Source organism: Somniosus microcephalus, unplaced genomic scaffold, assembly GCF_052327205.1.
Source record: "Somniosus microcephalus isolate GS21.2 unplaced genomic scaffold, FLI_Smic_1.0 unresolved_chr2, whole genome shotgun sequence".
NCBI lineage: Eukaryota > Metazoa > Chordata > Chondrichthyes > Squaliformes > Somniosidae > Somniosus > Somniosus microcephalus.
In genome coordinates this window covers 5,804,386-5,831,828 of record NW_028225180.1, presented here as the reverse complement: position 1 = coordinate 5,831,828, position 27,443 = coordinate 5,804,386, and the positions used below count along the sequence as shown (strand labels likewise).

Below are 27,443 nucleotides of genomic sequence, written 5' to 3'. Positions count from 1 at the left end.
TGGATCAAATGACTTCGGGTACAACGAAATGTTCTCGTTGTGGGAAGACAACACACGACCAGAACCAATGCTGGGTTAAAAACCAGGACTGTAGGAAATGTGGCAAGCTTGGCCACATAGCTAAGGTATGCCGGTCAGGAAAGAAGAACAACAATAATAAGTCACCGCAGAAGAAGTACAGAAAGGTACATGAGGTGACTGGGAAGAGTCCAGATGATCAGAATTCAGACTCAGACTCCAACAGCAAGGCACTGGGTAGTCTGAGGATTCATAATGTGAGTAAAGAAGCTGACCGACAAACTATCTGGATCACACTACAGATTGCAAAAGTCCAAGTGAAGATGGAAGTGGACACCGGATCGGCGGTGACGGTCATGAATAAGCATGATTACAAAAAGTTATTCAAACATATTCCCCTACGGGATGCGGAGATAGTATTGCAGACATACACGGGGCACAAAGTATACCCCATCGGAAAGATAGAAGTCAAGGTGAGATACAAAGACAAAGATCACCAAAGGATGGACTTGTATGTGCTGCCCGAGGGAGGTCCACCACTTCTGGGACGGGAGTGGATCAGGAAAATAAAGATAGACTGGCATTCACTAAACATAATGACGGTAGATTCCGGGAAGGAAGAGGTCAAACCTGAACGGTTGTCCAGAATATTGGACGAAGCTAAAGAGGTATTCCAGCAAGGACTGGGAACACTGAGAGGAATTAAAGCAAAAATCAAGATTGCAGAACATGCAAGCCCAAAATTTTTCAAAGCCAGATCGGTACCTTACGCGATACAACCTGCTGTGGAGGCAGAACTGGAAGAGCTTGAACGTTCAGGGTTACTGTCTAAGGTGGACTGGAGTGAGTGGGCCACACCCATTGTTCCCGTCATGAAGTCTTCATCAAGTAACAAGCCAGGGGGACTGGGGAAGGTCCGCATCTGCGGAGATTTCAAGATCACAGTTAATCCGGTGCTTCACACGGTACAATACCCGCTTCCGCGGATTGAGGACATCTTTGCTTCATTGTCTGGCGGGCAACACTTCACCAAGATAGACCTGGCACAGGCATACTTACAAATGGAAGTCGAGGAAGAGTCGCGCCAGTATCTCACAATCAACACGCACAGAGGCTTGTATCGTTATAATAGACTGGTTTTTGGAGTAGCTTCGGCTCCAGCAATTTGGCAGAGGGCAATGGAGCAGGTCTTACAAGGTGTTCCAAGCACGCAGGGTTACTTGGACGATATCCTGATTACGGGAGAAGACGAGGAGGAACACCTCACAAATTTGAAACTGGTGCTCACCAGGTTGAAGGAATATGGCCTTCGAGTTAATCGCCAGAAATGTGAGTTCTTCCAGAAATGGATCTCGTACTGCGGTCATGTCATTGACCAAGAGGGGCTGCACAAGTCGCTTGACAAGATAGAAGCTGTCGTGAAGGCCCCCGCTCCGGAAAACGTTTCACAGTTGAGATCGTTTCTGGGGTTGATTAATTATTATCACAAGTTTCTGCCAAATTTATCCACGGTGCTACATCCGCTGAATGCTCTGTTACGGAAAGAAGTGCCATGGAAGTGGAGCGAGGACTGTAAAAAGGCCTTTCACAGAAGCAAGGCGTTGATTACCTCTGAGGAAGTGTTGGCTCATTTCAACCCAACGTTACCTCTTTGTCTAGCTTGTGATGCTTCCCCTTATGGAATTGGAGCAGTACTTTCACACAAGTTACCAAATGGCTCGGAAAGGCCAGTCGCATTTGCGTCCCGATCGTTCACCACCGCGGAGCGAAATTACGCTCAGATAGACAGGGAGGCCCTCAGCCTTGTGTGGGGAGTAAAGAAATTCAATCATTACCTGCAGGGCAAGAAGTTCACATTACTGACAGACCACCAGCCGTTGGTGTCCATATTCAACCCTAACAAGGCCGTTTCCACTATGACAGCGCAAAGGTTACAGGGGTGGTCCTTGTTACTTGGGGCACACCAATATGACATTGAATACAAAAGCTCCAAACAGCATGGAAATGCTGATGGGTTATCGCGCCTACCGTTGCCGGTAGTAGAAGAGGCGGCTACAATGGACCCGGTAGAAATGTTCCACTCATCCATAGTAGAATGTCTACCAGTAACCAATTCGATGATCGAGAATGAAAGAAGAAATGACCCGACTCTCTCACGGGTCTACGATCTAACAGTGGAGGGATGGCCAGCACATGGCGAACCAACACTGCCAGCATTTTTGCAACGGAAAGAACAGCTGTCAGTGTGCCGAGGAACCTTGATGTGTGGATCGAGAGTGGTGATCCCACCCAAACTTCAGCATAAGGTGCTAAAGGAACTTCACGAGGGGCATCTGGGTGGAGTGAAAATGAAGAACCTAGCAAGAGCGTTTGTGTGGTGGCCAGGTATTGATGGAGACATCGAGGAAATAACCAAGAGTTGTCTAGGATGCCAGAAGGTCCAAAACGCGCCACCACAAGCTCCTCTGCATCCATGGGAGTGGCCCTCATCTCCTTGGCAAAGGGTACACATCGACTTTGCTGGTCCATTTATGGACTCAATGTTTCTAATAGCGGTGGATGCACGCTCCAAGTGGCCGGAGGTAATAAAGATGTCCTCCACCACCACGGAAAAAACCATCACAGTATTAAGGACCATGTTTGCCAGGAATGGGCTGCCGGAACAGGTCTGTTCTGATAATGGACCACAATTTGTGTCCGAAGAATTCAGGAAGTTTTTAAAAAGCAATTGGGTCAAGCACTACACGTCAGCCCCATACCATCCCGCCACCAATCGCTTAGCTGAAAGGTTTGTCCAGACCTTCAAGAAGGCCATAAAGGCCATGGGTAATGAGAACATCAACTTACAACATAAGGTAGATAGCTTCTTGTTGGCGTACAGGAATGCAACACATGCGGTCACAAATCAAACTCCCGCCGTGAAGTTTTTCAATAGAAGACTAAGATGCCAGCTGGATTTGATTAAGCCAAACGTCAGAAGGGACGTAGAGAACCGGCAATTCCAGGGCATGAATGAAAGGCCAACTAGATCTTTTCAGACAGGTCAACAAGTTTTGGCCCGGGACTACCGTACCGAGAAATGGCAGCCGGGAACTTTTGTAAAAAGGCTAGGGCCGCTGCTGTATACAGTGGACATTGGTGACAGCATAATAAGGCGCCATGTTGACCAGATCATAGGGTCATCCACAAAGAGCCAACCTACTCCACAACCTTACACGGCTAATGTAGAAACAGAGATACCCAGAACACCTACCTCCGATCTGGTAATACTGGAATCAGATGATCCTGACACTGTCCTTCAAGCTGAATCGGCCTTGCCGGAAGAACCTACTACCCCGCCGAAAACTACTACACCACCGAGGCGTTATCCGGACAGAGTCAGGAGACCTCCAGAGAGACTGAACCTGTGAACTGTTTTACATAATTTGTATATATGTTCTAATGATATGGTTAATGGGGAATAAGTATGTTGTAAGCTAAAAAGGGAGGATTGTAGTGTATGTAACTGTTCTACCTTTAAGAGAACTTTCGTATGTAACCGTTCACCTTTAAGATAACTATTTTAGGTGTGGCACTACTTTATCTTGGCTGCTGTATACTGTAATACCGACGGTGACCACACCAGTATATAAGTGCTGTGTCAGGATTTATTGGGCAGATTCGCCCTGACCTTCGAATAGTAAAGGCCTATTAAAGTTACTCTTGTAGTCTGTGTATTACTTCGCTATACAACCCACAGACTTTACAGTAAGGGGCGCCAGAGCTGCCATCTTTTAAGGGGCGCCAGAGCCGCCATCCTTATCAGGGCAACCAGAACCGCCATATTTTTCAGGGGAGCCAGAGCCGCCATCTTTGTCAGCCAAGCCAAAGCTGCCATATTTGCTAGGGTACATGGAGCCGACATTTTGGGCAGGATGGAAGGCCCAACATTTTAGTGCGGTACGTGGGTTCCGCTCTCTATGTGCGGGCTGCAGAGCCGCAATCTTTCACAGCGTGTGGGTACTGCCATTTTTGTATGGGGAACTAAGCCGCCATATTGTGCGGGGCAGCAGAGCCGCCATTTTTGTGATGGGTGCCGTGTCTGCCATCTTTGCGCGGTGTGGCGGGTCCACCATGTTTCTGTGGGGCGCTGCGTCCGCGATATTTGTGGGAGTCTCCGGGGCCATTATCTTTGTTCGGAGAAATGGAGCCGCCAGTATTGTGCGGGGCGGAGTGTCCGCCATCTTTGCGTGGAGCAACCAGGCAGCTATCTTGGTTGTGTGAATTTCCCCGCAGGTGGGCGGGCTGCCCCGGGGGAAAGCAGCTCGCCACAATATCATGCTGCAATGTCTCTGCTTCACATCACGATTTAATGAATTTTGCAATCAGAGTAAACGCATCATTACGCACATTCTTTAACTGCTCCCTGAACTTAGTCTGGGTCACGGCATAAATCCCAGTGTTGGTGCAGCAACTCAGCAGCTGCAGCATCAATCCTAATTCCTGTAAATATTCAGGTGGGTATACAGATACAGACACCAAAGCCAACAAACGGTACCATATATAAAACCCCATATATGCGGCCCATAACAGGATGAAATTGCCGGAGATAACAAGCAGTAAAATGATGGATTTCCTGCGGCTCTCCATCTCTGGGTCTCTGGGACTCTCCCCACTGCTGGGACCCCGGAGTCTCCTGCGGGCTTTGCTGGACACTATAATGTGTCTGACGGTGAGAGCATTGAGCAGCAGGATCACAACAAATGGGACCCCCGGGGTGAGAATATAATGAAGGAGCTCGATTGATGCCCAGACCGGTGAAAACCAAACATCGAGTGTTACATTACAAAACCAGGGGAAGTTCATAAACACATACCGATCTGTGAACATAAAATACCAGAAAATGTTCTTTAAACAGCTCAGCACAGCCACTGTTCCCAGAACCACAGCCGCCGTTTTCTCGGTGCAATATTTAGTTTTCAGCTTGTGCCGACAAATGGCCACAAATCGATCAAAGGTGAAAGTGACGGTGAACCAGACAGAACAGTCTGTGGCTGCATAAAGCAGGATGGCGTGGAAATTACACACAGGGATGGGCGGAAAGAAACGAAACTGATCCCTATAAACAATCGGAATCTGCTTCAAAATCAGGTCGAGGATAATGACCAGTAGATCCGCCGCTGCCATGGCCACCAGGTAGCGAGTGACACACTTGGAGAGACCGCAGTTTCCCCGAGAGAGGATCACAATCGTCAATAAGTTCACTGTGAGGAAGAGAAATAAACAAGGAGTTTATACATCGGGCTGGGAGCACCAGCAGCAGTTTGAAGGAATTCGGGGAGAAATCTGCAACTCATTCGCGACATTCAATGCTATTTCCTAATTCTATTATCAATGGAGCTGAATACAGGCGGTATTTTAAGAGCAATCGGTAATACATTGTGGAATTAATCAATGAAACAGCGATAAATACAACATGAAAGTAACAGATGTTTGATCAATGAGAGATTAAATGGTAGATCTACCTTTAGCCCAGAAGACAAAAGCACCGCCCAAGGTATCAAGGACACCAAGGACCAGAAGCTCTCAGGAAGCCTTCAAGTCCCGGGATCAATCAGCATTCAGAGCGGTGCGATACCCTTATGTACCCTTCGTTAGGTAGGGGGAAATCCCGCTTGGATTCCTGGTACTCGTTAGAATATCCATTATATTTCAAAGTGAAAATGAATGCAACGGCAAAATACAGAAATTGCAATCTTGGCGTGCAATAATTACTGGCAAATTTATTTAAAATATATTGCTCTAATATGCAAGTGGTAAGCTAATAAATACAAGTGCAATGCAGTTATAACGATAACTGGGCTGTTAGAAGTATTTTGAAGATTGTGCTTTTTACAGTTGTGTTGGAATACTCAAATTGCAGCTCATTGAAAGGAAGATTTATCAAATAACATTTGAAAGAATGGACTCTGAATTATAATCAATTGTTATCATTGACCAGGTAAAACCCCAGTAAAAGCATTTATTAGCATCATAATCAGCAACATATCTAACAGGTAACGACCTGCCGAACGCTTTTGTAAAGTATCTGAATGCAAAAAGAAGAGATTTATACTTGTACTTTTTCACCTTTTGGTTTTCAACTTGTGCAGAGAATATTAGTTGAGAATATATGAAATGATTTTCTTGTCCTCAGTACTTCAGTTACAATCCGTGGGGATTGTTTATCCTGCAGTGCAGCAGGAGGCAATAGAGAATCACTCAGCGTCACACTGAGAGATCCACTGAACTGTGACAGACGGGCTTGGGATCCAATTGTAAATTCAAAACAAAGATTGGAAATAAGCGCATTTAAATATGGCTGAGTGTACGCTTTTTGGGAATGTAAATTATTCTTGTAATCCGACTCTAACCATCAGAAGCAGTACCACTAATGCAGAACTGCAGATAGTGGGAAAGGAGACATTGACTGCAACTGAATGATTCGCGGATATTTAGAAATTTAAAGATGTGGATGTGATGTGCCAGGATTTGTTTCTGTGACTCTGTGTCAGTAACCATGCCGAGCATTATGCGAAAACAAAATCAAATTACTGCAGATGCTGGAAATCTGAAATAAGGACAGAAAATATTTTAAGTACTCAGCAGGTCAGGCAGCATCTGTACAGAGAGAGAGAGTTAACGTTACAGGTGGATACTCTTTTGCCATTACATCATTCTTCTGATCTGTTACAAATGTTCAGTGTAGATAGCAGAACCAAATTCGTTAAGCAAAGAGTCTCATCCAATATCTTTTCTTGAGTTGAATCAGGAACAATTGATTCTTGGTAACACTGCAATACCTTCGGGATTTATAGAACTCATAACTGGATACAGAGAATTACCAGGGACACCAACAGTAGAGAGTGTTGTGGGGGGAGTAAATGACAGGACCAGTAATACAGCTAAACATGATTTATAGAATTAATAACAGGAAACAGAGACGTATATTAATACACAATATATATTAATGATCTGGACGAGCGAACTATATGTAATATCTCCAAGTTTGCAAACGTCACAAAGCTGGGTGGGCGTGTGTGCTGTGAGGAGGATGCAGAGAAACTCCAGTATGATTTGGACAGGCTGGGTGATTGGGCAGATGCATGGCAGATGCAGTATAATGCGGATAAATGCGAGGTTATCCAATTTGTCGTCAAAAATATGCAGGCAGATTATTATCTGAATGGCAATAGAATGGGAAAAGGGGACGTGCAACGAGACCGGGTTGTGCTTGTGAACCAGTCGCTGAAGGTAAGCATGCAGGTGCAACAGGCGGTTAAGAAGGCAACTGGTATGTTGGCCTTCATAGCGAGAGAATTCGAGTACAGGAGCAAGAATGTCTTGTTGCAGTTGTACCGAGCCTTCGTGAGACCACATCTTGAGTATTGTGTGCAGTTTTGGTCGCCTTATCTGAGGAAGGATGTTCTTGCCATGGAGGGAGACAACGAAGATTCACCAGACAGATACTTGGGATGGCAGGTTTGACGTATGAGGAGAGATTGGGCCGATTAGGCTTATATTCGCTAGAGTTTAGAATAATGAGATGGGAAATCATTGAAACTTATAAAATTCTAACAGGATAAGACAGACTAGATGCAGGAAGGCTGTTCCCGATGGCGAGGGAGTCCAGAACCAAGTTCACAGTCTAAGGATAAGGGGTAAGCTATATGGACTGAGATGAGGAGGAATTTCTTCACCCAGGGAGTGGTGAACCCGTGGAATTCTCTACCACTGTAGGCAGTTGAGGCCAGTTCATTAAATATATTCAAGAAGCAGTTAGATATCTTTCTTAGGACTAAGGTGATCAAGGGATATGTGGAGATAGCAGGAACAAGGTACTGAGTTTGGATGATCAGCCATGATCACATTGAATGGCAAAGCAGGCTCGAGGGGCCAATTGGACTACTCCTGCTCCTATCTTCTATCTTTCTATGTTACCAGGTATACCAAGAGCAGCGAGGATATGCTAGTCTTATTAAAGAAAAAATCTTGCATTCCAAAATGCAACAACTTGAGACACCGAATACCATTAATAACTGTGTATGACACAGTAACTAGTAAGAAAAATATTACAGTTTAACTTGGTTTATCGAATTAAGAACTTGAAATAGCTGCTTACAAGTAACACTAACAGCAGCAAGAAGGGGATTGTAAATCTTTATTATATCCTCCCCTCCCCATTCATCATTCCGAAGGAACCGCTCACTCCACAACACCCTGGTCCACTCCTGAATCACCGTCAACAGCCGCTCCCCTCCCCACGGCACATTCCCATGCAAGCGCAGGAGATGCAACACCTGCCCGTTTACCTCCTCCCTTCCCACTGTCCAGGACCTCAAACAGACCTTCCAGGAGAAACAGCGATTTACTTGTACTTCTTGCAATTTATTATACTGTATTCGTTGCTCACGCTGCGGTCTCCATTACATTGAGGAGACCAAACGCAGATTGGGTGTATGTTTTGTGGAACACTTCCGTTCAGTCCTTAAGCATGACACCTAGCTTCCGGTCGTGTGCCACTTTAATTCACTCCAACCCTTCCACTCTGGCCTCTCTGTCCTTGGCTTCTTACAGTGTTCCAATGAAGGTCAATTAAAGCTCAAGGAACAGCACTTCATAGAAACATAGAAACATATAAAAAATAGGTTCAGGAGTAGGCCCTTCGTCCCTTCGAGCCTACTCCACCATTCAATATGATCATGGCTGGTCCTCTATCTCAATATCATATTCCTCCTCTCTCCCCATACCCTATGATGGCTTTTGTGTCTAGAAATCTATCTATCCCCTTCTTAAATATATTCAGTGATTTGGCCTCCACAGCATTCAGAGGTAGGGAATTTCATAGGTTCACCAGCCTATGAGTGAATAAATTTCTCCTCAACTCAGTCATAAATATCCTACCCCGTATGCTGAGACTGTGACCCCAGGTGCTAGAACACCCAGCCAGGGGAAACATTCTCCCTGCATCCAGTCTGGCTAGACTTGTCAGAACTTTATACGTTTCAAAGAGATCCCTACTCATTCTTCTAAACTCTAGTGAATACAGGCCTAGTCGACGCAACCCATCCTCATACGACAGTCCTGCCACCCCAGGAATAGGTCTGGTGGATCTTTGCTGCACTCCCTCTATGGTAAGCATATCCTTTCTTAGGTAAGGAGAAAAAACTGCACACATTACTCGAGGTGTGGTCTCACCAAGGCCCTGTATTAGTATAGTAAGTTAATCTTGCTCCTGAACTCAAAACCTCTTGCAATGAAGGACAACAAACCATTTGCCTTCCAATTGCTTGCTGCACCTGCATGTTTGCTTTCAGTGTCTGGTGTACAAGGACACCCAGGTCACTTTGTACTTCAGCATTTCCCAATATAGCACAATTTAAATAATACTCTACCTTTCAGTTTTTCCTACCTAAATGGATAACTTAACATTTATCCACGTTATGCTGCATCTATCAAGTATTTGCCCACTCACTCAACTTCTCTAAATCGCCTTGAAGCCTCATTGCATCCTCCTCACAACTCACAATCCCACCTAGTTTCGTGTCATCAGCAAACTTGGAAATATTACATTTTGTTCCATCATCCAAATCATTGATATATATTGTGAAAATCCGAGGCCCAAGTAATGATCCCTGCGGCACCCCACTAGTCACCACCAGCCACCCCGAGAAAGACACATTTATTCCTATTCTCTGTTTCTTGTCTGTTAACCAATTTTCACTCCATGCCAGTATATTATCCACAATCCCATGTGCTTTAATTTTCTCCACTAACCTCTTATGTGCAACATTATCAATGGCCTTCTGAATATCCAAATACACCACATCCACTGATTCTCCCTTATCTATTCTACCAGTTACATCCTTAAATATCTCCAGTAGGTTTATCAACAACTATTTCCCTTTCATAAATTCACGTTGACTTTGTCCACTCCCGTTGATATTTTCTAAGTGTCCTGTTATCGCATCCTTTAAAATAGACTCTAGCATTTTCCCTACTACTGATGTAAGGCTTACCGGTCTGTATTTTGCTGTGTTCTCTCTTCCTCCTTTTTTCAATAGTTGGTTTATATTTGCCGCTCTCCAAACTGCATGAACCGTTCCATAATCTAAAGAATTTTGGAAGTTGATAACCAATGTTTCCACTGTTTCCATGGCTACCTCTTTAATTGCTCTGTGATATAGATTTTCAGGCCCAGCGGATTTAACAGCGTTCAGTCCCATTAATTTATTTGTACTTTTAATCATTTCCTATAATTCCTCCTTCTCACTAGATCCTTGGTTCCCTTGCATTTCTGGGAAGTTATTTGTGTCCTCTTCCGTGAAGACTGAACCAATGTATGTGTTTAATTGTTCTGCCATTTCCTTGTTCCTCATTATAAATTCTCCCGTTTCTGAATTTATGGGACCTACGTTTGTTTTCACTAATCTTTCTCTGTTTACATACTTGTAGAAGCATTTACAATCCGCTTTTATGTTCCTTGCAAGTTTACTCTCATACTCAAATTTTCCACTCTTAATCAACCTGTTGGGCCTTCTTTGCTGAACTCTAACTGCTCCCAATCCTCAGGCTTGCTAATTTTTCTGTCAACTTTATATAACTTTTCTTTGGATCTCGTAATATCCATAATTTATTTTGTTAGCCATGGTTGGGCCGCTTTTCCTTTTTTGTTTTTGCGCCAGGAAACAATGTATAACCGTTGAAATTCATACATTCGTTCCTTAAATGTTAGACATTGCCTATCCACCGTCCCGCCTCTTAAAGAAGCTACCCAATCTATCATAGCCAACTCACTCCTCATTTCATCGTAGTTTCCTTTGTTTAGATTTAGTACCTTAGCTTCGGATTGGAATTCTTCACTTTCCATTCTATTATGTTATGGTCACTCTACCTGAAAGGACCACGCACAGCACGATTATTAATGAATCCCTTCTCATTGCACAATACCCAATCTAGGATGGCTTGTTCATTATTTGTCTCCTCAACATACTGATCTGAAAAAACATCTCATGCACACTCCAGGAATTTATCCTCCACAGTATTATTGCTAATATGGCTTGGCCATTCTGAATGTAGATTAAAGTCAACCATGATTACTGTAGTACACTTGTTACATGAATCTCTAATTTCCTGTTTGATGCCATCCCCTACATTTCCACTACTGTTTAGAGGCCTATAGGCAACTCGCACCAATGTTTTCTGCCCGCTGGTGCTTCTTAGCTCCACTCAGAATGATTTTACATCCTGATTTTCTGAGCCAATATCCTTTCTCACACTTGCTCTGATTTCATCCTTTACTAACAAGGCCACCCCACCATCTTTTCCTTTTATCCTGTCCTTCCTAATTATCGAATATCTTTGGATATTCAGCTCCCAGCCTTGGACTCCCTGCAGCCACGTCTCTATAATCAAAATTATATCATATCCATTTACGTGTATATGTGCTGCTAATTCATCTACCTTATAACGAATGCTTCATGCATTCAGATACGGTGCCTTTAGATTTGTCTTTTTAAATTTTTTTGCCATCTTAACATTTTTTGCTACTATGGCCCTATTTGTCTTATTACCATTTTAGCTTACGCGGACCCTATCTGTTACTGCACTCCTTTGTTTGTATGCTCTGTCCCTCCAGGACACAATCTGGTTATCCTTATCCCAATCACTTTCCTGCACTGCTTCCTTGTCTTTTCTATTTAGCATTCTACATTTCTCTCCACCAGGAACCCCCTGGCCCCACATATATTTCGTTTAAAGGCCATCGTTCCATTCGGCACTATACTGTCTTCTGGACTCAAAATTGATTTCCGCAATTTTGGACCAAAAGCTCGGCCCCTATTTTTTCAGACGGCAGCGGTTGATGTTTCTTCCATCCCCATTTGTAATATTTAACCACTCCTGCCTTCCAAACTATCCAAGAACATCACTTTTGTTCTTTCCACTACTACCGCCTTTCCCTGTCCCTGCATCTGCATAAAATCTATTACATCTCTAGCTTATTCCAGTTCTGATGAAGGGTCACAGACCTGAAATGGTAAAACTGTTTATCTCTCCACACTGCTGCCTCACCTGCTGAGTGTTTAAAATACTTTCTGTTATTGTTCCAAAGTATCCTTGGTAACTGCCACTGTTGAAGTATACTTTCCATAGAGATCCTGGAACTCATGACATTCAATCTGTGAGAGGCTGGTGGACTTTGTGTTTGAGGCAACTTGCTGATTTTGTGAGGTAACACAGTGAAGGGAGCTCCTTATTGAGAGCAGAGGGAAAACCCCGAGTGACATCATTAGGCCTCACTGTAAATTGCATTAATTACAGCCATTCAAAAAACTGACTCATTGATCCATTGTCAACCCAAAACTTCACTACAATGCAATCTAGCTCACATAATTTTACACAGCTTTAAATTAAAATTGAGCACATGCACAGCATTTCACCCCTGACCCCTCTCATTCCAGGTATTTAATTCCCAGGGTCGCCTATATTAAACTGTCTCTGCCTCAGTCCAGCAATTTCATTCCCAGGTAATTCTCGGTTAGAATGTTCCCGGCTCAGTCCAGGAATTTAATTCCCAAGGCTGCCTAGATTATATTGCTCCTGCCTCAGTCCAGGAATTTAATTCCCAAGGCCTCCTAGATTACAATTCTCCGGCCGCAGTCCAGGAATTTAATTCCCAGGCCCGCCTATAGGACACTGATCCCGCCTAAATCCTGAAATTTAATTCCCACGGCCAACAAGATTACATTGTTCCCACGCCCCAGTCCAGTAATTTAATTCCCAGGGCTGCCTAGATTACACTGTTGCCGCCTTAGTACAGAAATTTCATTCACTGGGCGGCCTAGATTACACTGCTCTGGCCTCAGTGCTCCCGCCTGAGTCCAGGAATTTAATTCCCAAGGAGGCCTAGATTACAATGAACCCGCCTCAGTCCATTAATGTCATTCCATGTGCCACTAAATTAAACGGCTCCCGCCTCAGTCCAGAAATGTAATTCACAGGGACGCCTAGATTTACCTGTTCCCACGTCAGTCCAGGGATGTCATTCCCAGGGCCGTTTAGATGAGAATGCTCCCGAATCCGTCGACGAATTTCATTACCAGGGCCCCTAGTTTGGACGGTTTAGAACATAAGAACATATGACATACAGAAGGAGTAGATCAGTTGGCCCCTCTAGCCTGCTCCGCCATTCAATATCTTCATGGCTGATCTGATCTTGGCCTCACCTCCATTTCCCTGACCGCTCCCCATTACCTTTGACACCCTTACCATTCAATAATCTGTCTATCTCCACCTTAAATATATTCAATTGTAAGAATTCGCAATAATTTTCAGTTCTGAAGATCAATTTTTTTGATTAAAGAATCCCTGGGCGTTGTGCTTTTAAATTTCCAGGGATAAAATTGGCTGTCACACCACATGGCCGAAGACAAAAGAGGCTTGGAATGCAGCTTTCTGTGTCTGGAAGTAAGGTTCAATGAAAACAAAGGACAATGCTTTGTTTACAAAGCAACTGAATGCTATTAGCATTTGTTTGTATATCGAGTGGGTACGTCTAAACTGCAGAAGAGACTTTTGTACCTTGAATGGGAAACGTTTAACAATTGAATGGGTCTAAACCACTTAGCATTCTGGACAATAGGGCTGTTGCATTCTCTTTTGTTTCAGCCCAGGGAGCTCCGGAAGACACATTAACCCAGTCTAACCACTTTGGGTTAGCCAATCACAGCTTTCTCTTGTGTATTGGACTCTTTGGGCGGGTAATTTTGCACACAGCCCTTGCAGGGCAGAACAGCAGGGGCCTCACCAGGTATAAAGATTGCGGCTGAGAAGCTACCTCTCTCTCTTACTTCGCTGGACCAAAGGTGAGCAGGGTGTTCTGGCTCCTCAACAAGGCAACCTAGCAGGAGTTTGGGGTGGTGATTTGAGGGTAATTGCTAAGATTGTTTAAATAACATTGTAGTCATTTTATCCCTCGTTTTCGCCGTCTGCAACCCCCCTGTTATACAGTTTTAATGTAATTACTGTTTTCATGTGGTATAGTTTATTCTTTTGATTGTAGTTCATTTAGGTAATAAAACTTGATTTTTCTCTCAAACAAACCACTTGTTCCGTTTTAATATAATTAATTATAAGTTCCTCCACTCAGAACTAAAGGAGGGGTAGCGATTCGGAACCGCTGTTTTAAAATTGCTTTTATTGGAATTGGTCCGTGTGCAGGCAAAGGCTGCAAGGCCAGGAAAATTACTTTAAACCAGTTTAAAGAAGCCCCCAACCCTTACACAATGACCCAGCCTCCACAGCTCCCTGGGGAGGAGAATTTTAAAGATTCACGACCCTCTGAGAGAAGAAATTCCTCCTCATTTCCGATTGAACAGGTGCGACCCATTAACCTGAATTAATGTTCTATATTCCCCTACGAGGGGAAATATCCTCTCTGCACCTACCCTGTAAAGCCCTTTCAGAATCTTATATGTTTCAATAAGTTCCCCTTTCATTCCTCGAAACTCCAATGAGTATTGGCCCAACCTGCTCATCCTTTCTTCATAATATAAAATCTAGATGAGAATGTTCCCGCCTCTGTCCTGGAATTTAATTCCAAGGGCTGCCAAGATTACATTGCTCCCTCCTCAGTCCAATAATTTAATTCCTTGGGCCACTTAGCTTACACTGCTCCCACCTCACTCCAGAAATGACGTTCTGTTACTCACCTAGATAACAGTGCTCCCACTTCAGTCAATGAATTTAATATCCTGGGCCTCTAACCTTGCACTGCTCCCGCCTCATAGCAAGAAATTCATTCTCAGGGCTGCCTAGATTACACTGTTCCTGCCTCAGCTGAGGAATTTAATTGCCAGGCCCGTGCGCTTTAGAATGCTCTCATCTTAGTCCAGGGAAGTGATTGCCAGGGCCGTCAAGATTAGAATGCTCCCACCTCAGTCCATGAATTTCATTCTCAGGACCGCAAAGATAACACTGCTCCCGTCTAGATTAGCATGCTCCCGCCTCCATCCAGCAAGTTGATTGCCAGAACCGTCTAGATTAGAATGCTCCCGCCTCCGCCCAGGAATTTCATTCACAGGGCTGCCTAGATAACACTGCTCCCATCTCAGTCCAGGAATTTGATTTCCTGGGCCATCGACTTATTAATGCTCCCACGACAGTCCAGGAATTTAATCCCCAGGTTCGCCTGGATTACACTGCTCCTGCCTCAGTCCAGCAATTTCATTCCCAGTGTTTATAAGTTTACAATGCTCCGGCCTCTGTCCATGAAATTCATTCCTTGGGCCGCCAAGATTACAATAAGAACATAAGAAATAGGAGCAGGAGTAGGCCATACGGCCCCTCGAGCCTGCTCCGCCAATCAATAAGATCATGGCTGATCTTCTGCCTCAAATCCACTTTCCCACCCGATCCCCAGATCCCTTGATTTCATTAGAGTCCAAAAATCTATCGATCTCAGCCTTGAATATATGCAACAACTGAGCACCCACAGCCCTCTGGGCTAGAGAATTCCAAAGATTCACAACCCTCTGAGTGATAAGAACATAAGAAATTTTAGGCCCCAAAAAAAACCAAAATGAATTTCAACCCTAGTGCTTCCTTCAAAAGAGGTGTTGGTGGTGCTAGAGACATGCCAAGTAGTAATGTTCCAAAGAAAAACTCGTTATACTTCGGTCTTGTTTAAGATTTTTTTAAAAGAAAACCCAGCACAGATGTACACTATTTCTAGGTTACAATAATGACTGTAGGGGAATGCTCCCGGATTAGTCCAGCAAATTGATTCCCAGGGCATTATGCTTGTCTGAATCCAGAATAAGATCAACAAGGTCTTTCTAATGATTTACCTCAAACAGTCCAACTTGTAATGGTGCTTCACAGAGTGGCAGAAAATAATTAAAGGTGCAAAGTTTTGACACCCAGGAATCAAAGTAAAATGTTTAAAATATTAATCAATGGCATGAATGCCGAGTAACAGTCTCAATACTACATGAAAGATCTGGAAACATTGAATTCTCACACAATCATAGTCACAGAACAATAAGTAGCAGTCTACATTTCCAACTCCTCCATCACCATCCCAGTGTATGTCCTGTTCCACCACATGGACAGATACACCAGAGGCGGGGACACAGGGGTTTACAGTCGGCTGGGAGATATCCTGCGAGTCCTCAACATTGCCTAAGGACCTAATGAAGTCTCGTGGCTTCTAGTCCGTCATGAGCAAGGTAAATTCCTGCTGATTAGTACCTACCGCCATCATTCAGCTGCTGAATCAGCACAGCTTCATGCTAAACACCAGTCGATGGGAGTACCGAAAACAGAAAGGGCACAACATATATTCTCCGGGTGGGGAGGGAGAGACCTCAATCTCCATCACCAAGACTGGTTCAGAAGCATCATCATTAACTGAGCCGTGAAAACAGAGCTGTCTGTTTGGGATTGTGGCAGGTGGTGGGAGAACGGACACGGGAAATCATCCTGCATGAACTGGTCCTCACCAATCTACCTATCGCATATGCATCTGTCCATGACGCTATTGGCAGGATGGACCACTGCACAATATTTGTGGAGAATAATCCTCGCCTTCACACTGAGGAAACCATCCTTTGTATCATGTGCCACTACCATCGTGCACAGTGGGATGAAATTAAACAGATTCAAGCGGACCCACAACCAACAAATCAGATTATTTCAAAGCTGTCATAGCCTTTCGAGAATGGTAGTGAACATTTAAGCCGTTTCCCCATGGTCCTGGCAGTTTTTGCTATTCTAGTATATGTTGAATTACTTTTTGAAATTTTCTCTTAAGAAAGAAAGACTTGCATTTATAGAGCGCCTTTCTCGACCATGGGTTGACATAAAGTACTTTACAGCCAAAGAAGTACTTTGGAAGTGAAGTCATTGTTGTACTGTAGAAAGCACGGCAGCCAGTGCGTGCACAGCAAGTTCCCACAGACAGCATTGCAATAAAGAGCAGTTCACCTGTTTTAGTGATGTTGATTGAGATAAATATTGAACAGAACACTGGGGATAACTCCACTGCTCTTCTTCGAACATTGCCATGCGACCTTTTACATCCACCTGAGTGAGAGCAGACAGAGCCTTGGTTTAACGTCGCATCCTAAAGGCCACCCCTCCGACAATAAAGTACCCCTCAGCAATGCACGTCCAACAGTGCAGCGCTCCCTCAGCATTGTCTCTCCGCGAATACAGAGCTCCTCAGTACTGACCATTCGAGAGTGCAGCGCTCCCTTAGCACTACCCCTCTGACAGTGCATCGCTCTCTCAGTACTGCCCCTCGGACAGTGCAGCGCTCCCTCAGCACTGCCTCTGCAACAGTAGAGCGCTACCTCAGTACTGTGACTCTGAAAGTGCAGCACTACGTCCAAACTGCCCCTCCGACAGTGCAGCACACCCTCAGTACTGCTTCTGCAACAGTAGAGCGCTTCTTCAGTAATGTTACTCTGAAAGTGAAGCACTACTTCAATACTGTCCTTCTGTCAATAGAGTGCTCCATCAGGACTGACCATCCAACAGTGCAGCGCACCCTCAGTATTCCCCCTCTGACAGTGCAGCGCACCCTCAGTACAGGCCCTTCAACAGAGCAGCGCACCCTCAGTACTGACCCTCCGACAGCGCAGTGGTCCCTCAGTACTGTACCTCCGACAGTGGTGTGCACCCTCAGTACTGCCCCTCGGACAGTGGAGCGCGCCCTCAGTTCTGCCTCTCTGACAGTGGAACGCGCCCTCTGTACTGTCCTGCAGACAGTGGAGCGCTCCCTCAGTAAATCCCCTCCAACAGTACAGCGCTCCCGAAGTACTGCACTGGAGTGTCAGCCTATAATTTTGAACTCATGTCGCTGGAGTAGGAATGAACACACAACCTTCATGACTCACAGGAGAGTGTGCTAGAAACTGAGCCTATTGACTCTGCTTCCATCAGCCTTTCAGAGAGTTCATTCCAGATCATCTCACTGCATGATCAAAGTTTGTCCTTTTGGTAATGACAAGTCAGCCATTGTAAACAGTTTCTCCTTACTTACTCTATCAAAACCCTCGACATTTTGAACACTTATATTCAATCTCCCCCTAACCTTCTCTTCTCTAAGACGAATAATCCCAGCTTCTCCAGTCTCGCCGCATAATTGAATTCCCTCACCCATGGTGTCTTTATTGTAAATTCTCTCCACAAAAACAACAGACGATGACCAACTCCATCAAGAGATAATCTAACTTCCTCCTTTGACAGTCAATTGCATTTACCTCACCGAATCCCCCAGCATCAACATTCTAGGCTTCGCCATTGATCAGAAAATCAACTGGACCAGCCACATAAAAGAACATAACGGCAGGTCAGAGGTTGGGTGTTCTGCGGTGAGTAACTCACGTCCTGTCTCCCCAAAGCATTTGCAACAGCTACAATGCTCAAGTCAAGAGTGTTATCGATTACTATCTGTAGACACCGAGTACATCCGCATAGTTGTTCTTTTGCTGGACTAGTATTCCAGAGGCCTGTAATTATAACCTGTGAGATATAAGGTCAAATCCCACCACTGCAGCTAGAGAATTAAAATTCAGTTAATTAAATAAATTTGGTATTGAAAAGCTAGCATCAGTAATGGAGAGCATCAATCTACCTGAATGTTGGAAAAAACGCACTTATTCACTAAGGTCCTTTAACGAAGGCGAACTGCCATCCTTAATGGGCTGCCCATATGTGGTTGACATTTAACTGCCCTCTGAAATATCCCAGCAAGCCAAACAATTGTACCAAAGTCAGGACTGTGGGAGTATCATAAAATCAAGCACTGCAGCGGTTCAAGAAGGCGTCTCTTCACCACCTTCTCAAGGGCAAGTAGGGATTGGCTTGCCTTGCCAGCGATGCCCACATTCTGTGAATGAAGCAGTAAATAAAAAATACTGAACCTTTCTCAACATTAAGAAAAATTAGGCACATTATAATTAAGAGTCTGCAAAATTAGCAGATTCTAAGGGGTCATATGCAGGACAAAATTACAACCTGTGAACGAACACTAATGGTCTAGTAATCTGTAAAGTCATAAATGGGAGCCTAGAATTTCCGATCCGAAACAGTCTGGTTAGTTTCTTCACTCGAGAGGGATTTCTAGGCGTTTGAGCTTTCACCGTTGTTTCTCTTTAAAAACCCTGTCTCTTCAACAATCTATGTGACGGCCCTGTTCCTTGAAAATGCCTTTCTGAGTGTTTCTGGCTCATTATAAAGCTATTGTGACTTGTCCTGTCTCTTCAAACCGCCTGAATTACTGGGCTGGCTCTTTACAAATACCTCCTTGTCTGGTGCTGGGCCTTCAAAAAGACTTCGTGACTGGTCCTGTCTCTTTAAAATGCCTGTAAGACAGGTACTTTCTCTTTACAAAACCTGTGTCACTGGACTTGGCTCTTTATAAGGCCTTTGTGACCGGTCCTGTATCCTTAAAATGCCTGTGTGACTCGTCCTATCTCTTTAAAAATCCTACGTGAACTGTGCTATCTCCTTAAAAAGCTTGTGTGACTGTATCAGTCTCTTTAAAAAGCCCGTGTGACTGTTATCTGCTTCTTTACAAAGCCTCTGCGGCTGGTCCTGCCTCTTTAAAAGGCATTTGTGTCTGGTCCTGTCCCTTTAAAAAGGCAGTGTGATTTGTGTTGTCTCTTACAGAAGCATGTCTGACTGGTCCTATCGCTTTAATAAACATTGTGGCTGGTCCTGTCGCTTTAATAAACATTGTGACTGGTCCTGTCTCTTGAAAAGGACTGTGTGACTGGTCCTTTCGCTTTATTAAACATTGTGACTTGTTCTATCTCTTTAAAAAGCCTGTGAGAATGGTCCTTTCTCTTAAAGAAGCTTGTGTGACTGATGTAGCTTTAACTGGTGTGACAGATTAGGCTGGACCTGATAAAGCATTATCGGGTCCTGCTCTCCTCTGCCAAAATTGCTCAGTATACCAGAATCACTCTGCTATGCAAAGATAAACTCTGGCTCCTATTCTCTACTGCTAACCGCCTTCATAAATCCCGCTTCCCTGTCTCCTCCACACTCACCTCCAATAACAAGTTTAATGAGCTCATGGACTTCTGTGAATCTATGATTGAGACCATCCTGTCACATGCCTCTGCCACTTCCCTTCCTTCATTTAGCCCACCGGGCCAAAATTCCTCTCAGGGTCCCCCCTGCCCTAGCCCTGAACTAAGAATATAAGAGCATAAGACATAGAGGTAGGAGTAGTCCATTGGAACCCTCGAGCCTGCAGCGCCATTCAATGAGATCATGGTTGATCTTCTGCCTCAACTCCATTCACCGGCCCTATCTCCATATCCCTGATGCCCATACTAGTCAGAAATCTATCGACATCTGTTTTGAATATACCCAATGACTAAGCCTCCACAGCCCACTGGGATAGAGATTTCCAAAGATTCGACACCCACTGTGTGAAGAAATTTCTTCTCATCTCAGTCTTAAATGTCCTACCATTAATCCTGAGGCTGTGTCCCCTGGTTCTAGACTCCCCAGCCAAGGGAAACATTCTCCCAGCATCCATCCTATCAAGCCCTGTAATCATATTGTATGCTTCAATGAGATCCCTTATCATTCTTCTGAATTCAAGTGAATACGGGCCTAGTCTACTCAATCTCCTCTCATACGACAGTACTGCCATCCCAGGAATCAAACTCGTGAATCTTTGTTGCACTCCCTCTATGGCAAGTATATCCTTCCTTAGATAAAGAGATCAAAAATGTATACAGTACTCCAGGTTTGGTCTCACCAAGGCCTGAAATAATTGGAGAAAGACTTCTATATTCCTATACTCAAATCCTCTTGTAATGAAGGACAACATACCATTTGCCTTCCTAATGGCTTGCTGCGCCTGCACATTCACTTTCAGTGACTCATGTATAAGGATTCCCCAATTTTTCACCATTTAGGAAATACAATGCCTTTCTGTTTTTTTCTACCAAAGTGGTAACTACACATTTATCTACAGTATATCCCATCTTCCATGTCCTCGCCCACTCACTGAGCCTTTCGATATCCCCTTGAAGCCTCCTCACATCCTCTTCACAATTGACATTGCCACCTAGCTTTGTATTATCAGCAAATTTGGAAATGTTGAATTTAGTCCACTCATCCAAATCATTGATATAGATAGTGAATGGCTGGGGCCCATGCACCAATGATTGCAGTTCCCCACTAGTCACAGCCTGCCAACCTGAAAAAGACCCGTTTATCAATCCTATTTGTTTTCTGTCTGTTAACTAATCCTCACTCCATGCCAGTATATTATCAACAACTCCAACTCACATCTTTCACCAGTTTCTCTCCGATCTTCCTTCATAACCTCTCCGTGCTCATCTTGTCCATGAGACCCACTTCCTCCTCCCTTGACCTATTCCCACCAAACTGCTGACCTCCCAACTTCCTTTTCTTGCTCCCATGTTAGCTGACATTATTACCAGTTCTCTTTCCTCAGGCACTGTCACCCTCTCCCTCAAAACTGTGATTATCACCCCTCTCCACAAATAAACAACTCTTGACCTTCCGGCCTTGCAAACAATCGCCCTATCTCCAACCTCCCTTTGCTCTTGAAATCTTTTGAATGCGTTGTCACCTCCCAAATCGATGCCCATTGTTCCCGCAATTCGATGTTTGAATCCCTCCAATCAGGCTTCTGCCCTTTCCACAGTGCCAAAAGTGCTCTCATGAATGTCACAAATGACATCCTTTGTGACTGTGACAAAGGTAAACTATCCCTCCTCGTCCTTCTTGACTTGTCTGCAGCACTTGACACGGTTCTCCAACTCATCCTTCTCCAATGCCTCTCCACCATCGTCCAGCTGTGTGGGACTGCATTCGCCGGGTTCCTTTCTTATCTATCTAATCATAGCCAGAGAATAACATGCAACACTTTTCTCTTCCCGTTCCCGCAACGTTACCTCTGGTGTCCCGCAAGGATCTATCCTTTGCCACGCCCACAATTTCATACACGTTACCCGTTGGTAACACCATCCGAAAACAGCGTTAGTTTCCACATGTGCGCTGACGACACTCAGCTCAACCTCACCACCACTTCTGTTGACCCCTCTATGGTCTCTAATTTGTCAGACTGCTTGTCATACATACATTTCTGGATGAGCAGAAAAGTTCTCAAATTAAATATTGGTTCGTCCAATGTCATTGTTTTCGGTCTCTGCCACACAATCCGTTCCCTAGCCAGTTACTCCATCCCTCTCCCTAACATCTGTCTGAGGCTGAACCACATTTTACTCAACCCTGGTGCCATACTAAACCCAGAAATGAGCTTCTGAACACATATCTGTAGCATAACTGACACCGCCTATTTCCACCTCCATAACTTCGACAATCTGCACACCTGCCTGAGCACATCCGCTGCTGAAATCTAGATCCCTGCCTTTGTTACCGCTAGACTTGACTATTACAACGAACTCCAGGCTGGCCTCCCATATTCTACCCTCTACGGAAACTGCAGGTCATCCAAAACTCGCCTGACCATAGCCTAAATGGTACCAAGTAATGCTCGCCCATCACCCCTGTTCTCACTGAATACATTTTGCTCCCGGTTAAGCAGCGCCTCGATTTCAAATTTCTCATACTTGTTTAAAAATCCCTCCAGGGCCTCGCCCCTCCCTATCTCCGGAATTTCCTTCATCCACAACACACCCCCTCCCCTCGAGATATCTGCACTTCTCTAATTATGCCCTCTTGAGCATCCCTGATTATACACTCTCAATAATGTTGGGTGTGCCTTCTTTTGCCTAGACACTAATCTCTGGAATAGGCGCTGTATAAATACAAGTTATTTTGGTTGTTCATCTTGTTCACAGAATCACAGAATCACAGAAACCCCACAGTGCAGATAGAGGCCATTTCGGCCCATCGAGCCTGCACCGACACATATCCCACCCGATCCCCGTAACCCCTACACCAACACATATCCCACCATATCCCCGTAACCCCACGTATTTAATCCCCCTAACACTAAGGGTCAATTTATCATAGCCAATCAACCTAACCTGCACATCTTTGGACTGTGGGAGGAAACCGGAGCACCCGGAGTAAACCCACGCAAACACGGGGAGAATGTGCAAACTCCACACAGACAGTCACCCGAGGCCTGATTCGAACCCGGGTCCCTGGCGCTGTGAGGCAACAGTGCTAACCACTATGCCACCGTGCTTCACGATGCCGTGTGACCAGATTGGTTTTCACTAAAATCCGGTAGCTTCATGGTCACAATTTCTTGCACTAGATTTTTAATTCCAGGTTTGTTTTGAATCATAGAATCATACAAACTTACAGCACAGATGTAGGCCATTGTGGCCCATCATGTCCGTGCCGGCCAACAAAGAGCTATCCAGCCTAATCCCATGTCCGAGCTCTTGGTCCGGAGCCCTGCCGGTTACAGCATCCGAAGTGCACATCCACGTACTTTTTAAATGTGGTTAGTGTTGTATCTGTGTGTTAATAGAGACACTGAAGGCAGGAGTTAGTTTCACAGGTGTTTACTGAACAAAGTCTGGAGGTGAACGAACTGTTACAACACAATATACAGGCTTACATAGCCCGAGTGGCCATTACTGGCATTACAGTACACAGGGGGCTCTTAAAGACACATACACTACAATTCCTCCCCTTTTAGCCAACCAGTACATAATTTTTTAAGTAATCATTAATTACATGCTACAAGAACAATAATCTATACATTGCTGCAGTTAATCAATTATAAGTCAGTCTCTCTGGAGGCTTCCTGACTCGGTCTGTATTATTCCTCGGTGGGTTAGTTGTTTCTGGTGGTGTAGTAGGTTCTTTTGGCAAGGCTGATTCAGCTTGAATGCCAGTGTCGGGTTCATCTGGTTCCAGTATCACCGGATCGGAGGTAGATACTATGGGTATCTCTACTTCATCATTAGGCGTATAGTGTTGTGGTGTAGGTTGTCACTTTTCGAATGACTCTATGATCTGGTCAGCATGGCGCCTTATTATGCTTTCTCCAATGTCCACGGTATACATCAGCAGTCCTAGTCGTGTGCAAAAAGTTCCAGGCTGCCATTTCTCGGTACGGTAGACCCGGGCCAAAACTTGTTGACCTATCTGGAAGGTTCTAGTTGGACTTTCATTCATGCCTTGAAATTGCCGGTTCTCCACGTCCCTTTTGATGTTTGGCTTGATCAAATCCAGCCGGCATCTTAGGCTTCTATTGAAGAACATCATGGCGGGAGTTTGGTTTGTAACCATATGTGTTGCATTCCTGTATGCAAACAAGAAGTTAACTACTTTATGCTGAAGTTTTATGTCTTCATCACCTATGGCCTTTATGGCCTTCTTGAAGGTCTGGACAAACCTTTCAGCCAATCCATTGGTGGCGGGATGGTATGGGGCGGACGTGTAGTGCTTAACCCCATTGTTTTTAAGAACTTCCTGAATTCTTCGGACACAAATTGCGGTCCATTATCAGAACATATCTGTTCCGGCAGCCCATTCCTGGCAAATATGCTCCTTAATACTGTGATGTTTTTTTCCGTGGAGGTGGAGGACAGCTTTATTACATCCGGCCACTTGGAGTGTGCATCAACCGCGATTAAGAACATTGAGTCCTTAAATGGACCAGCAAGGTCGATGTGTACCCTTTGCCATGGAGATGAGGGCCACTCCCATGAATGTAGAGGGGCTTGTGGTGGAGCGTTTTGGAACTTCTGGCACCCTAGGCAGCTCTTCGTCATTTCTTCAATGTCTTCATCGATACCTGGCCAACATACAAACGCCCTGGCTAGGTTCTTCATTTTCACTCGACCCAGATGCCCCTCGTGAAGCTCCTTTAGCACTTTATCCTGGAGTTTGGGTGTAATCAGCACTCTGGATCCACACATCAAGGTTCCTCGGCAGACTGACAGCTGTTCTCTTCTTTGCGAGAATGCTGCCACCAGTGGTTCACCATGTGCTGGCCATCCCTTCACTGTTAAATCGTAGACCCGTGAGAGAGTCGGGTCATTTCTCGTTTCCCTTTCAATGGCAGAATTTGTTACTGGTAGACATTCCACTATGGTAGAGTGGAACATCTCCACTGGGTCTACTGTAGGTGCCTCTTCTACCATTGGCAATGGTAGGCGCGATAAACCGTCAGCATTCCCATGCTGTTTTGATACTTTGTATTCTATGTCATATTGGTGTGCCCCTAGAAAAAGGGACCACCTCTGTAGCCTTTGCGCTGTCATAATGGGAACACCCTTTTTAGGTTTGAATATGGAGATGAGGGGTTGATGGTCAGTCAACAAGGTAAATTTTTGTCCGTGTAGTTAATGGTTGAATTTCTTCACTCCCCATACCAGGCTGAGTGCTTCCCTGTCGATTTGGGCATAGTTACGCTCAGCTGAGTTCAATGAGCGTGACGCAAAAGCTATCGGCCGTTCCGAGCCATCAGGGAATCTATGTGATAATACCGCTCCTACGCCGTAAGGGGATGCATCGCATGCCAGTCTGATTGGCAGTGATGGGTTGTAATGAGCCAAAACATCCTTGGGCGTGATTAAGTCTTTGCAATTATGGAAGGCACGTTTACAGTCTTCGCTCCATTTCCAAATTACTCCTGTTTGTCGCAGTTCATTAAGAGGGTGCAGAAGATTTGATAAGTTCGGTAAAAATTTATGATAGTAATTTATCAATCCCAGGAACGACCTTAATTGTGAAACATTTTCAGGTGCTGGGGCTTTTATGACCGCTTAAATTTTTTCAGGTGACTTATGCAATCCTTCCTTATTAATTATATGGCCACAATATGATATTTGTTTCTGGAAAAATTCGCACTTGGGGCGATTTGCTCGTAGGCCCCGTTCTCTCAGCCTAGTGAGCACCTGCTCCAAATTGGCAAGGTGCTCGTTGTCGTTTTCTCCTGTTACAAGGATGTCGTCTAGGAGGCATTGAGTCCCTGGAATCCCTTGGAGGACTTGCTCCATAGCTCTTTGCCAGATAGCTGGAGCTGATGTTACTCCGAAAACCAGTCGATTGTACTGGTACAGGCCTTTGTGTGTATTTATCGTGAGATACTTTTTAGAGGCCTCTTCAACCTCCATCTGTAGATATGCCTGTGCCAAGTCAATTTTGGTGAAACGTTTCCCTCCGGATAGTGAGGCAAAAATATCTTCTATCCTCGGAAGAGGATACTGTACCATGTGAAGGACCGGGTTTACAGCCACCTTGAAGTCTCCACAGATGCGAATTTTTCTCTGTTCTTCAGATTTATCATTATTCAACGTTTTCTTCATGACCGGGATGAGCGGCGTTGCCCACTGACTCCACTCTATCTTGGATAATACGCCAGCCTTTTAAAAATTCTCCAGCTCTGCCTCGACTGCTGGACGAATTGCATATGGCACCGGCCTTGCCTCAAAAAACTTGGGAATTGCTGCACCTTCCACTTTTATTGAGGCGGTGATGCCTTTCAAGGTTCCTAGTTTCTCTTGAAACACTTCCTTGGCGTTGGCCAAGGTGTCTTTTAATTGTTCAGGTATGATGTCATTGTCATTTTTTTTCTCACTGGTCACTGTCAGTGCCTGAATGGAGTGCCAGTCTAAACGTATCTTCCTGATCCATTCACGTCCCAACAGCGGTGGACCACCATCTTGTAGAACGTATAAATACAACATCTGTATTTCCTTGCCATTGTATACAACAGGCACCCTTATTTTGCCTTTGGGGTATACTTTCTGCCCCGTATATGTTTTCAAGAAAATGGATGTGTCTTTTAAAGGTATATGTGAAAATAGCCGCTCGTAATCCCGTCGATTTATGATGGTCAGAGCTGATCCTGTATCTAGCTCCATTTTAACTGGGGACCCTGCTATCGTGAGGGTAACCCAACTAATCTGGTAATCTTCTTTGGCAATTACATTATGTAATTTGAGAAAGCTTAGTCTCTTGTTTCCGGAGTCGCTATCGCTCTTCTGGTCTTCGGAGCTACTGTCCGTCATCATTTGTACCTTTCTGTACTTTTCTTTATTGATTTTTTTTTTCCTGTCCGTGGATTTTTTTTGTCCAGATTGGCATACTCGTGCAATGTGTCCAATCTTTCTGCATTGCCTGCATGCTTTGTCCTTGAACCAGCAGTCCCTCTGGTCATGGTTGGATCTGCCGCAGCGTTAACATCTCTCGAAACCCTGTGTCATTTCATGGGTGCTGAAGTCCTGTGTCTTTTGCTGTATCTCTGCAGCTCCTCTTGCGGCTGCTTCATATGATACAGCCATACTGAAAGCCTTGTCCAGTGTCAAATCTTTCTCAGAAAGCAGCCTTTTTTGTGTTCCTTCACTTAGGAGACCGCAGACGAATTTGTCTCGAAGAGAATCTGCCTGTCCTGCCCCGAATTGGCAGTGCTTTCATAG

General features: G+C 44.7%; 1 protein-coding gene across 1 annotated transcript in view; it reads right to left on the bottom strand.

Moving 5' to 3' along the window:
* Window positions 1-4,356: 4,356 nt before the first annotated feature.
* LOC147092053 (putative G protein-coupled receptor 139) overlaps window positions 4,357-27,443 on the bottom strand; it is a 44,625-nt gene continuing 21,538 nt past the window's right edge. The window contains exon 2 of the mRNA XM_085975611.1: window positions 4,357-5,261. Coding sequence (XP_085831737.1) covers window positions 4,360-5,261 — 902 coding nt within the window. The 3' untranslated portion in view covers window positions 4,357-4,359. The remainder of the gene's footprint in view (window positions 5,262-27,443) is intronic.